The following is a 14122-nucleotide window of genomic DNA, read 5'->3' as shown; positions in this document are numbered from 1 at the left end:
AATGTTATTTTTACATGATTCAATAAATAAATATTCTATAAATGCATTGATTTTAATACAATTTTAATACAAATGTTTAATACAGTAAATATTGATAAATATAACCCATACAAACAAAAGCTCTTTTGGGATCCTCCATAATTTTTAAATTGGAAAGGGATCCTGAGAGAAAAAAGGTTTAAGACTTTTTTAGTTATAGACTAATGTCAGGCCCTTGAATTGGGCCTGATAGCTCACAGACAGCAATTCTAGTGCTTTAATGGCTAGTGTAATGTGGTCCAACTGAACATGCCCGTATGAACTGTAGCTTCTGGTCTGTCTTGAAAGGTAGACCCGTAAACAGCATATTACACTAATCAAATCACTGAGGCCGTGCTGACCCAGTCCTGGTGTGGTTCTAGTTGGGCATAGATTCTCCTTGCTGATGAAAGCACTAGTACATCCTGTGACAGCTTGAGTCTAGGAGGCCTTCCAAGCTACATACAGGCAGTCCCCGGGTTAAGAATGTCCAACTTATGGACAACTCATACTTATGAATGGGCTACCTATTACTATAAATGGTAGACGGTTTCTCTTTCCTCAAGCTGAAGAACTGCTGAAGCCGCACATTGTTTTCATGAACTGCTGAAAACTGCTGAAGACAGGCTGTATGTTAAAAATGTGTGGCTTCAGCAGTTCTTGAAAACATTGTGCAGCTTCAGCAGTTCATAGGCTTGAGGAAGAAAAACGCTGTCTGCCATTTTTAGTAATGGGCAGCCTGTTCATAAGTACGAGTTCCAACTCACATATTCGAGTTAAAGATAGACTTAGGTACGGAAGTCGTTTTTAATGCAGGGACTGCCTGTACTTGTTTTTTTGGAAAGAATGCTACTTTATCCAGAATAGACCAGCTTGCCAAATCCTAGGCTTTAGAACCACCTATCCAGAGCACCTATTTTTAACTTCTTCCTTCTATCTGCAGAATATTTTCTTTGCCAGTGATATCACACAATCCCAAAGCATAACAGGGCCACCCCTCTTTGTATTCCTTTCCTCAAATGCTCATCCATGTTTTTTTTCCAAATATGTGGTTGTGGCAGAATAGTCTAATTTTTGTTTCATTAGTCCAAATTGTTCCAAAATGTTTCAGGCTTTTCAAGGATTTCTTTTGCATACTTTAGACAATGATTTTTGTGATCAAGGTGATGAAAATATTTCCTTGTGACAATACTCCTATGGAGTCCATTATTGTATAACCAGCGCTGTACTGTGGACCTGTGGACAACCACTCTAGTATCAGCTAAACTTTTCAGTAGGATTCTGTTTTACAGGTCTGCCCAGTGTTTGGCAGTTCCAGCAACATTTTTTGTGGTTTTTAAGTTAATGTTCCACAGTCAGTGAAGAAATTGAAGCTGAGACACTGAAATAAAACATACCTCCAAATCAACCATAAAGTGCTTACAGAAAAAAAAGGTGCGGGTTTTGTAATGGCCTTCACAGTCCCAGGCCTTTGTGAGGAGATCTTAATGCATTCAAGGAGTCCCCAAAAATATTTCTGAACTAGAAGAGTCCTTCAAGGAAGAATGAGGAAAAAATCCTTCAAAAGCAAGAACAGAAATATTCTTCGCTGGCTCTGGTAAATGCTTTGAAGCTGTTATTTGGGCAAAATCCTGACTGAAAGGTTGTCCAAACTTTTGTACTTGCTATGTTTACTCTTTTTTTAAAATCCGTAAACAAATCCACCTAAATTTTAAGTATATATACAGATTTGCAGAAAAATGGTGTTAATTTTGTTCCATGTAGAAGTTGTGTCAGCTTTGACTTACTTAGAGATTCATTGGAAAACGTCATTGGACTAGGGTGTGCCAAAACTTTTACCTATAACTGTACTATGCTATTTACGTACATTGCTTGTTGTTTCATTTCTCTTGGGTTGTCTATTACTCCTAAAAAAGTATATGCCAAGTATTTGAATTACCTGACTATTCCTGAATACTATTGTGTTTTTTCTAGAATGAAATTCAATTCCTTTCTGTCAGCCCATTTTATAAAATGATGTCTTAATTGCATAAAAACTATGATTCATGTGCTCTTTCCTTTTAACTGCTGTAGGGATGTGTTAGTGAAGTATCCTGGAAATATGAATGAATATTTCCTTTTATTTGGCAGTAATAGCAAAGGCCTAACTGAATCTGTTGGTAACTTGTAGACAGTAACCATGAGCATATGAAAAAGGAAATTTCCAATGGGATTAGGCTTTACAGTTGTCTTATGGGATTAATAATTTAATATTTTATATTATTATTACATTTGTAGTAGAAGCATGCAAACATGAGAATAATAACTTTGAAGATGGGGGAGGAAATTATTAAACTGAATAATGTATTTTTGGTTTTGTTTATATTTTTATATTTATTTATTTATCAAATTTATATAGCCACCCACCTCATGAGAGGTAACTCTGAATGGCGCACAATAACCAAGTAAAAAACAATGCATATATAAAACAAACATTTAAAAATATAAAAAGCCAACATTAAAAATTAAAAGTTATTAAAATTAAAATGCAAACCCCAGGCAGAGAGAGAGCAAGTATATATCCACCTCAGTAGTGGAGCCATTTAAACATACCTCTGGTTCCCTGGGACCCCCAGGCCTGGTGACATAACTAGGTTTTGAGGGACTTCTGGAACATCCAGAGGGATGGAGCTAACCTAACTTTTTCTGGGGTGGGGGGAGAATGTTCCATAAGGCGGGCACCACGGAACATTACAAATATCTTACTGTTCTGATATGTTCATTGCATGTGTAGATATGAATACCTGTTTGTATACTCTTTCATATGGGTTTGTGACTACAGTAAACATATACTTATTTAAGATTGTTTTATATTGATTTTACCTCTTCTGCCCAGAGTCTTTTTTTAACGAGATGGGGGGTGACAAATTTGATATATAAATAAACAAACAAACTCACTCATACATCTGTGGTATGAGTTTTTCATGGTTTAAGTGGTTTCTCCTTTTTAAAAAATGTATTTGTGATTTGTGGTTAAAAAAATAGATGGACTTTTAATGTATTGGGCTCATTAATGAACTGGGATTGTTAATATTCCTGTTATATTCCTTTAAATATTGAATACCAGAATGAACTGTGAACTTTTATTTTTGTTTTTTCTTTTGTAGGTGAAAAATTGCTTTGGTTTCAAAGTCACCTTGATCCTGACAAAATGGAATATACAAAAAAAGAAGCTTCTGAACTAGTAGAAAAGTAAGTTTACAGCAAGTGAGCAAAGTCTGTTGTGTTTGGAGCAAGAATGTTGAGCTGATGTTATAATTTTACCTGCTTGGGATGTCTTCACAAAATAAAAATAATGCCCTGTTCCGTGGTGATGCATTAGAGCAGCTGTTGGTATATGCCATCCTTAGTATTTATTCTTGCAGTGTAATTTTAACATTAAATATGTATTAATTGTCATAAATAATTAGAAACAGTTAAATTATAATTCTATTCTAATTGTTTTTCTGGAATAATACATAATACATACCTATTGTGTACTGTTTATAGGCAACAACTGCCTAGAGTCACTTGTATGATGAGATGGGCAGCATATATAAATTTGAAAAATAAATAAATAAACTGTTGAAAACAGCTTTACTCTCAAATATCCTGTTTCTGGATTTTGTAAATAAATGAACTGTTATTTTAAATATGAGCTGCAATTAAAAAGTAACATTAGTTTGCAACACACAGAAACTAATTTGTGTGAATATATATTTTCTGCTGCTAGTCTTTTTAAAAAATCTTTTCCAGGCTAAAGAAAGCTTTGCTATTAATAGTTTTGCTGTCAGATTGCTGTTAAAGATCTGGATGGTTGATGACATTAAGACAGAGAAGTGCCTTGCCTCTTTGTTCCCTTCATAATATTTTTTCATATTTTTAGGGGCAGTTAGTTTAAATATGAGGATTTTTGTATGTGTTCTTAATTATTAATATTAATATTCAAGAGGATTTACTGTTTCTAAATAATTGGGAAGTATTACTTTTGAAAAAATGTTTCTAAAATTACTGTTTCCTGTGTTTTAGTTATTTGCAGCGATTTCGTGATGAGTTGGAGCAGATCGAACTGCACAACAGCATTAAAGGAAGACAGTCCAGACAGCACAGTTCCAGGGAAACAGTAATCAAGCAGACTATGGAACGTGAAAGACAGCAATATGAAGGCTATGGCATAGGTATGTTGGTTACTATTGTGCTGTGCTAAAAAGTAACCTGTTATTAATATGTGGCCAAAAAATAAGAACTCTGCATAAAAGAACAGTCACACATGCTCTCTACTTCTGAAGTAAAAAAACGTTAATTGACTTTTCATATGTTACTCATACTTTATTCCTATACTTTTCTCCAACAACTCTGTATGCTATTGGGCTTTAGTTGAGCTTGACATTCAGATACCAGCTGTGGGCTGGGTAATCTCTTCTGTGTAAATCCTTCCAAATTGTAGTTAATTTGATGCATGCAGAAGATTCTTTGATAAAAACAGAGGGTCAATGTGCCGTTGTTCTGATAAGCTGATTGATAGCTTGTACAGCTACAAGCTTGTACAACTTCGTTGTCATCAACTTAACCATTCGTTCAGCGACCATTTGAAGTTACTGCAGCGCTGAATGAAGGGACTTATGACCAGTCACTCAGGTTACGGCCATTGCAGCACCCCCAATCTTGTGATCAAAATTCGGGCGCTTGGCAGCCTTCCCACACTTAAAACCACAGGGTCACTTCAACTTCCCTACCTGCCTATCTTCCCCACATCTATGCCCTTTTGGCCCCCTGCTACCCTGTGGTCCGCTGTCCAGCTGACCTTTGCTGTCTTTTTGCTTCCGCTGCTGACCAAGCATGCCCAGCCTGGCCCTTCATGAGGCAGCTGCTGGCTGCACAAGGCTTTCTTCCCAAGGTTGTGCACAGCAGTTTCCTCGCGAGACCTGGGGAAGATGGCCCCACATGGCCAGCAGCTGCCTCAGGAAGAGCCAGGGCAGGTATGCCTCAGCAGCAGCGGGAACAAGAAGACAGTGAAGGTAAGCTGGGGTGGCAGAGCTCAGGGGTCTCGGAGTGCAGGGTGGTAAGGGTGATTGCAGCTGGGGCTGGGACTGGGCTGGGATGGCTGAGGCTTCCTAGGGCATGGCAAGCAGCCCCAAAGCTGCACGGTTCTGGGGCTGCTTGCCGCCCTGCAAGGCAGGATGCAGAACAGCCAAAAGGGCAGAGATGGTGGGAGATAGTCGGGGGGGGGAGGCAGTCCCTTACTTCATTGAGGCTCGGGGCTTGGAGGGACCAAGCCTGAAATGGCTTGGATTGGGTGGGTCCTTGGCTAACGACTGGCAGAATTTGCTTAACAACTGCAACAGAGAGTGCCAGGATTGCCATTATTAAGCAATATGGTTACATGACATCTCATTTTACAGCCGCATTGCTTACCAATGGAAATTCCGGTCCCAATTGTGGTTGTAAGTCAAGGACTACCTATAAGTTTGAAAAATTCACACCTACAAAAATCACTTGAAATGTTCTTCAATATTGAAATGGCAAAAACTTGAAATTAGCAGTGTATATACGTACTGCATGTATAGACTACTCATTTATCTTTTATGTATCTATAATTTAACAAACTTTGTATTCAAATTACCCCGGTCCATTTCAGTTGTTTTTTTTTTTACTGTGAAAGACTTAAAGAAAAATAATCATATTCAAAAAATTCAGCAAAATTAAATTTTTAATGTTCAGAAGGATGCAATATATAATTCAGCAACAACTTTCAAAATGATTCAAGAAATATTGTTTGTTTGGGCACCTCTGTCCTTATTAAACGTTACCTCCAATCATTCAATCCTTGTTATTATTGCTGCATCTGTTTGCATATCTCTAAACTTGATTCCAATTTGAGGAAAATGGTTTGCTGCTGCTGGGCAATGTTATTAAAGATGGCAATTTAGGATGAAAAGTGAGATTGGCTAATTAATAATCTTTAAAACTTGTAGTATTTCTGTTTTCTTTTAATGAGAAGAAATGCCCATTCAATGGTATGACCTTCCATTTCCTTCCCAATATTCACCATTCATTAGTTTCTCTTACCAGTTAATTATAGTTTATCTGGCAAAATTATGTGCTTTTCAAAATTTGAGGTGAAACATTTAAGCGGTATATTAGACTAATTGATTAAAGCTGTTTTAATTGATTAAAATATCTCTGATAGGGCAGCATATAAAAAAATGTCAAGAAACATTTTTTTCTTTGTTGCAAATAGGAGAATTGTTTTCTCTTGAGAACATACTTCATATAATACATGTGCATAGACTAATACACATACACACACACACTTACGCACAGAGAGAGCGAGAAGGAGAGAGCAAGAGGTGCATAATCACTTGGCATAACATTTCTTTCTGTGAAGTTAAATTTGTCTTATGACTGAAGCCAATCTGTTTTAGATGCAAATTCTCAGTGCTTCTAAGTCTTCTAATTCTCTGTCTGTGTGCCAGTGTCCCTTCACATTTTTTTTAAAATGGAGACAATAACTGTGTTGTTTAAAATTTCAGTCATGGCTTATCTTTTTTTTATCCTTGATTTCTTTCATCTCAGAGTTCAAAAACTCTGATTTATGGAGCCATGGAAAATTTCTGAATGCAACCAAATTACCCTGCTTTGCCAGGAATAAATGTTTAGCCCAAACCCATGTCTTTTAATTGCAGGTTGAAGCTTGATAAGATAGATATGGGCAAACTTAGATTTATGGGATGTAATTTAGTTTTGTAATCCAACCACAGCATCCATCAACTGGAGTACGGTGTAATGCCTGGAATTAAACAGTTCTGAAACAGAAATTTGTTCTAAATACTGGAAGAGAACAAATATTAGCCTTTCTGCATAATAACCTGTTCCTTTTTAGCTTAAGCTTTCTTCATTTGAACAACTTAGGGCAGCAAAATGTTGTTACTACCATTATTAAAATTAGGAGTGATCTTTTCTTGTTAATTGTTGACTGTTACCAGGTTATCTACCAGTATATCCAGATCTGCCTCTTGCACTTTTTAAAATTTAAATATTTTATTTTAACAAGTTTTACAGAAAACAATAGAAAAAATACAAACAGGAAAGAAATATATGAAAAAACTACAAAAACCAAACCAAACAAGCAAACAGAAAAGGAGAAACTGTCTATATACTGTATGTCACATGTTAATCAAATCTCAAATAGATTTCTAAATCTACATTAGGGTGGAAAAATAAAAAACAATGATTCTCTAACATTACAAAATATTGTAAGATTTGTGCCACAGAAAAATATACTGAGTTGTTTTTTGATTAATAAATAAAATTGCTTTTTCTAAAACAGATGTCATACTTCTCTTGAATCCAATTCAATATCAAGAATATTACTACTTTTCTAAATCCTCAAAATAATTAGCATCCTAGACCTGATATGACCATAAGTCATCAAAAATAGTCAAATTCCAAAGTTTTGGAACATAATTTAACATAATATTAACATATTTAATCCCAAAAACATTCCCCATGAATATATTTACATATATTAAAATATTATCCCCCCCAAATGTCAGTGATTCAGAGGCCCAAATCATATGAATCAATGATTCCTCAGATTTTTTTTTACATTGCCAGCAGAGAAAATCTAATGTCCATCCTTTTGAATGTATTCTTTGAGGTATCCAGTAAACTTGAAATAAGATATTTTGATGAATCAGTTTTAATTGTTAAATTAAACAGTTTAAACAAACTGGGTCAGAATCAGACAGTTAGGAGTCACTGATCTTTTAAAATGCCTTAAATTGGTTGATCTAAATTCAATTTCTTCCCACAGAAATCCCTGACATTGTAAACTGCAAACATCTTCAATATTTCAGGTGAGTTATTTTCTAAACATCCCCAAAATGGGTTGGGGCAGGGGGAAATCCTGCATTACTCTGGCACAATTTTTAAAAGAGGACACAGTCCTTTAGTCCAAAGTAATCCAGTATGAACAATCTGTTTATTTTCAATGGCATGCATCATATCAGTTTCACATAATCATTATCAAGAAATTTTGAACATCATACTTCCTTGTATTATAATTCCTTGTGTTATAAAGAATATTATTTTATAAATATGTGAATTTATAATTTGAATGTGAAAATTAACATGTTCAACTGATGTACCATAATTCAGAAGTTACAGTGACAGAAAAACATGCTAAGTGCAAATTGGGGGATTTATATCTTCATAGCTCTTTGCCTTTTTTCCTATTTTTAATTATTAGTGTTAGATTTTTATAAAAATTAAAATTATATTGTTGTTATTTTAATTGCTTGGCAAAATGCATGGAGAAATCCTATTTGGATGGAAATCCACCTAGGGTGGGGGTTAGGCTTCCTTGAAATCAGTGAAAAAACCAACATCACAATTAGATTCAGAGAGGCTGTTAATGGATAGTGGGCTTCTTACATTCCTGTTCTTCCTCATTTCAGTTCCTAGGCAAAATACATCAGACATTCTATTGAGATGAAAATCCACCTAAGGTTAGAGTTAGGCTTCCTTGAAATCAGTGTGAAAAATAGAGGGCTTCTTACATTTCCGTTCTGCATCTCATTACATGCAGTGGGAAGAATTAAGTTATATCAGTGGTTCTTGCCTAGCATAATGTCATAGAGTTTTCTAGGGTTGGGACATCCCAGTATCAGAAGGTGTCAGCTGCAGAAGCTGATGAACTTCGAGAAAGCAATGCACATTAGATTCTCCCTCTCTCAAAAGACAAAACCTGACAATCCAGGAAGAAATTTATTAATTGCAAAACAGGGATGGAAGGTTGTTATTAGCAAAATTGCTTCTGATGGTGCAGTCAAATTTTCCTTTGAGATACTTTCCTCAAGCTACAATAAGTAGGGTGAGTTTATAAAGTATGTGGGACCATTTTACATACAAGGTGGAACCAGAATATTCTGATTTTTTTTTTAATTTGGTGTGGGAACATCTTTATTTTTTAAGTATTTTAAGCCTATTTTAGAGTATACATAGTAATTTTCCTGTATTTCCTGCATCATGGGAATGACTTTTGAAAGCATGTCTTCTATTTAGTTGGGTTTATTCTGGAGTAGTTTCACAAAAGAACTTCCTAATCAAGGTTTTTGTTTTGTTTTGTTTTAAATAGGAGAAATCTTTGATTACTAACATAAAAATTATACTTTCCATCACCTAATGTTTGTCATTTTTCTCCCATTTCTGTCAGAGACTGGGATGGTGACCTGAAGAAGCTACCAAATATTAAAATGAGAAAGTTATCCAATAAAGATGTCTTTAGTAGTAGAATGGAGAAGGCAAGTGTTGAAGCTGGAAATGAATTGTCTGCAGCACAGGATGGAGACTAAGGAGAAATTGCCAGGGTATTTGAAACAAATTGGCAAGCCAGTGTTTTAACTGTCTGTGGCAGCAAGAAGCAAGAAACCTTCCTTTCAGTCAAACATGCTATTCTGACTGCTGTGTCTTTCAGTTTGTACTGGAGTTTATGACATAGCAATGTCTTTTGAAAAAACAGTGCAATGTATGTAAAGTTCATAAAAATGCTTGATATTATATTGATTGAGCCAAATTCTGATTAGTCTAAATTCATATAATGTAGCAAAGCAACAAACAGATTTACAATGCAGGAAGAAAAAGTCAAATACCTTCCACCTTACCTACTATCTTTCCCCAGTTGTTGTTCTTCAAGAGGAAGTACTGGTCTGATTGTCGTTAAAATTGCTGGAGCAAAGTATTTTTAAGAGTAAACATAAATGCACCTTTTCATACCGCAAGGGTGACAACATCTTTAACAGTGCATTTTGGCATCATTCCTTCCTGAAGGTGCAGGTTGAGAGTATAGCTCATAACATCACTTGAGTGGTTTGGGTTCATAAATGTGGTCTAATTTTGGGGCAGATACTATTAAGGGGCAAAATAAAGCTTGAGGTACCTTTTTCCCCCTTGAACTCCTTCAAACAGTAAAAAAGCATGATGGGTGGGAACCTTTTGTCACATTCTCTCAACACACCGAATTTAGTTCTGTCCTTTTTACAAAAAGCTATCCTGCTAACAATACATAGATACACAGAGTTGTGAGCCCCAGTATCTAATTTATTTCCAACATTCTGTTGGATTGGAAAGAATAAAATATGGGCTGTAAAACAATACTGAACAAAGTGTACTAACCAGTATATTTAAGCTTACTTCTGTCTTGGCTTTGGCCTTTGTGTTCTTTAGTTGTAGAATATTCTGTGTAATAATTTGTAATATCTTGATAACTGAAACTATTACTCATTTTTAGACAAGCAAACACAGCTTGACTTCAAAAGTTTGGCTTCAGTGAACTTACTAATGGGCTTTCATGCTTGTATATTGATCTTTTTTTAAAACAAAGTTCCTTGTTAAGTCCAAAATGGGTCATCATTAATATTGATTTATAAATCAGATCTTGAAGCACAAATTCTGGTTAGTAAACTAACATTAAACTATATTCCTGAAGAATGGAGGAAAGAGAGTGAAAACTTGATTTTGTTTTTTTCTTCTTCTTCTAGTCTCTTGAGTTAAACTGTTGCTCAGGAAAAGGACTGAGGTTACATTTGGTTTTAACCAGGCTTTTTCTCCACTAATCAAATGTCATCTGCGGCATTGAGGCTGAGCTTTCATTTCAAATACACCATAAAATTCAGTGCAAAACCTCAGTGCACAGGATAAGGCAATGATATCCTCCTCAAGTTTGTAACTTCACACTGGAAATATAAATACATTATTAGTTTCTATTTATTTAAAAAAGAAATAATTTATAGCTATTTCAGAGTCATCTGTTTATTACAAATACAAATTTGTTCCACAACAATTAGTTTTTTTCTCAACCAAGAACCTTTTTAATACACAAATCACCCACAAAAGCTCTTGCCAAAGAGAACCGGGTAAAACAAGTAACAAACTTGCAGGTCCAGTGATTATACATAATAAAATATTTGCATCATAGACTGCAGTGCAGTTTTCAGAAATTGACATAATTTTCAGATGAATAGGGATCTATGCAACAATGCAATATTGACCTGTGCTATTGTTTGGTTTCTAACCTGTAGCAATTACACCAATAGGTTATTTAGATATGCTTATATGGCCAGCAGGATAATCTGGAGTGGAATATCCCTAACAGCCACTTAGAGAACTGTTGAAAAAAAATGTTGGCATTTAAAAATTTGCTTTTTTTCTTGTGGACAATATGTTCCACATTTTCGTCTGGTATCTTTCACGTAGTTTTTCTTTACTGGTACTCAAAAAAGACAGATGGCATATTGCAATCTATGTGGGACAAATAGCATTTTTTAAAATATATATATACAACTGATAGTTGTTCCTTCATACCTGTTTCTATAAGCATCAAGTTTTAGAAACAGCATGAATAATTCCCTTTTCAGTTCTATGGAATGAAGCCAAAATCAGTCTTGGTTTTGAAACTGTGGCCGGCACAGTTATTTTATAAGTTTTTTCTAAATCTTGGGATGGGAATGATGTAGAACTTTTCTCCCCAGTGCATCATGCTATATAATCATGCCAAACATTTCTATGAATCCAGTATTTTACTGGCGCTGAGATATATGAATAACCAGTCATTTACCTTTTGCCACTTGCATGATAATCCTGTATGTGGTCTCTGTAAAACGTACAGTTGGGCAACTAACTGCCTGAATTGACAGAAACATTAGTGGAATGATAAGAAATTAACGTTGCAGTGCTATTCCGAAAGTGCCTTTTGTTGCATATAAATTCAGTTTGCAGCTCTTAATGCCCTAGTGATCATCTATGCAAAGCATAGTAATATCATAAATATTTATAGTTGGAGAAGGAACACAACTTACCACTCCAAACTATAACTAAACTATATCCTGGTCTATGTCACTTAGAAAAAAAATGCAGACCACTCAGTTTGAATTTGATTTCAGATTGTGACCTAACTTCTTTTGCATCTGTCCTGTTCTCTGTATTAAATTATGTGATGGTCATATAATGGCATCCCCCCCCCCCCCCCCACTGAAAGACTTAGTTTACAGGTTAGTTACCCAATTTTCATTTCAGAAAGCTTCCCGGCCTTAAAATTCTTGTCGTATATATCATAATGTATAATATTAACCTGATGGTTAATATGTTTTCAGCCAAGCTAGAATTCTGGTATTATAACTGAAGTTCCTATTTACTGACATCAGTGAGAAAATGCCCTTTTACATTAATGAAGTTAACTGCTGTTGCAGTTTCTCAGAGGACCAAAGACATAACATCAGCTCAGACTTTCAGGAAAAACAGTTTACTTTTCTTTAAAATCTGCAGCATGAATTATAATCCTTTTTAGAAATAACCAATTGCAATTATTCATAATAAGCTTCCCTTATTACTATTTTCTTGTATAACTCACATTACTTGGGCACAACTCACAATACAATCAACAAGCATAACAGTGGTATAAATAAGATACTTATTTTTCTGTAAATATCTTACTTTTTTTAAGCCTCCTGGGTAAATACTTCTGAAATGGGATGCCAAATTCTTCTTTAGGTTCCCTGCAGGATGCACCCTTATACTGATATGAATTTAAGCATCTTATTTAATCATACCTCATATTTTATATTAATATATTAAAATAACAATAGTATCATATGAACTATTGAATCCTTAATTGTTAAATTTTCTCTTGTATAGAAGATACTGCATATACAATTGTCAATTAAGTTAACATTGAAGTCATGTGAATGCTGTCCACACTGTTTCAAGGCTATCCTTATCTTTTAAAACAAAACACTGGGTTGCAGACTTCTTTTGCAAAGAAAAGTACTGTGGTCTCTTAATACTTTGATTTCATAACTTATCCTTTAGCAGAATAATCTTACAGATGGTAGGGAAATTCTGTCAATTTTAATATTCTACTGTATTAGAATAATCACAAATCAAATTGCTGTTCCAGATGAATGTTACAATTTGCCAGGGAATTTGTAGTCAATTATTTCTCTGTCTATTGTTGACCAAGAAAAATATTTCTAATGTTCTAGTTTACAAATACTCAAAATCCATTATTACTTCATAACAGTGTGGTTGTTTCTACATAAATGTTATAGGGTAACCACCTTAGCATTAAATATGATATTATCAAACAGATAATTTGTGCTTCGATGCATACCTTTATAAGAACCTTAAAAATTTGCTTTGATACCCCCCCCCCAAGTTTACAATAATTAGCAAAAAGACCATAGTAGCAAATACACATAAAGGTTTTTTCCTTGTAAACAGAACACCAGTAGAAGTTCTGCATTGCGCAGTTCTTTTAAGCCATCAGTAGTGGTGTTGGCATGTCTATTTGCCTGTAAGAAGTTTTTGCTTCTGTATCTTCTTCACTTCCACTTTTAACTGTACGTAGCAAGAAAGGTGAAAAAACATTTCTAAGTTACATTTCAGAGGTAATTTGCAGCTCCTTATCAATTTTCCTTGCTATTTTCTTCTTTGTTCTTTTTTCCAATACACTCTGTGGATTTGGATTTTTTCTTGCTGCTAACAGAAACATTTTACTTTGTTCCCCAAAGGAATGCTACTTCCATCAAACTGGCATGACATCAGAAACAGTTTCTTCTGTCTGCTGAGTGTTTGTGTCTGTCTGTGGTACTGGAACCACAACAGTGTCTTTAATTTCAGTGTTCTGAATGGTGGAAGAATTTTTCTCCTCTAGTTTTTTGGCAGTATCCGGACAGTTTTGAACAAATATAACTCGATTATAAGCCTTCAGCCTTCGCCATAACTGAATGTAGACTTTACATTGCACATACATGAAGACAAGGCCTCCAGTGAACCCAATGGCCACCACAACCAATTTTGTCCAAAATGGCCATTCTAGGACTCCTTTCCATTAGAGAGAGAGAGAGAGAAAGAGAGAATTAGATTAATGTTAAATTAATCAGGACTATTTTTATTGCTTTCTTCAATATTAACTACATTATCAACTATCTACTTGCTGGGTGGTTTAGAAACAGGCTTGCTACTACCAACACAAGTTCTCTCTTACAGGTAGTCCTCACTTAACAACCCTAACTGGGATGGGAATTTT

At 35.0% G+C, this 14122-nt stretch overlaps 2 protein-coding genes across 4 annotated transcripts in view; one reads left to right on the top strand and one right to left on the bottom strand.

Annotated features, from left to right (window-relative positions):
• Positions 1-12839, top strand: part of TMA16 (translation machinery associated 16 homolog) — a 120119-nt gene extending 107280 nt beyond the window's left edge. For both annotated transcript variants that reach the window (XM_088132700.1, XM_007425742.4), the window contains 4 exons: positions 3165-3249; positions 4066-4214; positions 7853-7895; positions 9254-12839. In XM_088132700.1, the coding sequence (XP_087988826.1) occupies positions 3165-3249; positions 4066-4214; positions 7853-7895; positions 9254-9392 (416 nt within the window). In that variant the 3' untranslated portion in view covers positions 9393-12839. The remainder of the gene's footprint in view (positions 1-3164; positions 3250-4065; positions 4215-7852; positions 7896-9253) is intronic.
• Positions 12839-14122, bottom strand: part of MARCHF1 (membrane associated ring-CH-type finger 1) — a 114986-nt gene continuing 113702 nt past the window's right edge. Inside the window, exon 6 of one of the 2 annotated variants that reach the window (XM_088132689.1) lies at positions 12839-13917. In XM_088132689.1, the coding sequence (XP_087988815.1) occupies positions 13619-13917 (299 nt within the window). In that variant the 3' untranslated portion in view covers positions 12839-13618. The remainder of the gene's footprint in view (positions 13918-14122) is intronic. The other variant, XM_088132680.1, reaches the window with a different exon arrangement.

This window comes from Python bivittatus, unplaced genomic scaffold (assembly GCF_059951505.1).
Source record: "Python bivittatus isolate LINGU-HERP-01145 unplaced genomic scaffold, Pbiv_v1 ctg000070_np1212, whole genome shotgun sequence".
Lineage (NCBI taxonomy): Eukaryota > Metazoa > Chordata > Lepidosauria > Squamata > Pythonidae > Python > Python bivittatus.
Note: the sequence above shows the minus strand (reverse complement) of the source record. Positions and strands in the feature narration are given on the sequence as shown.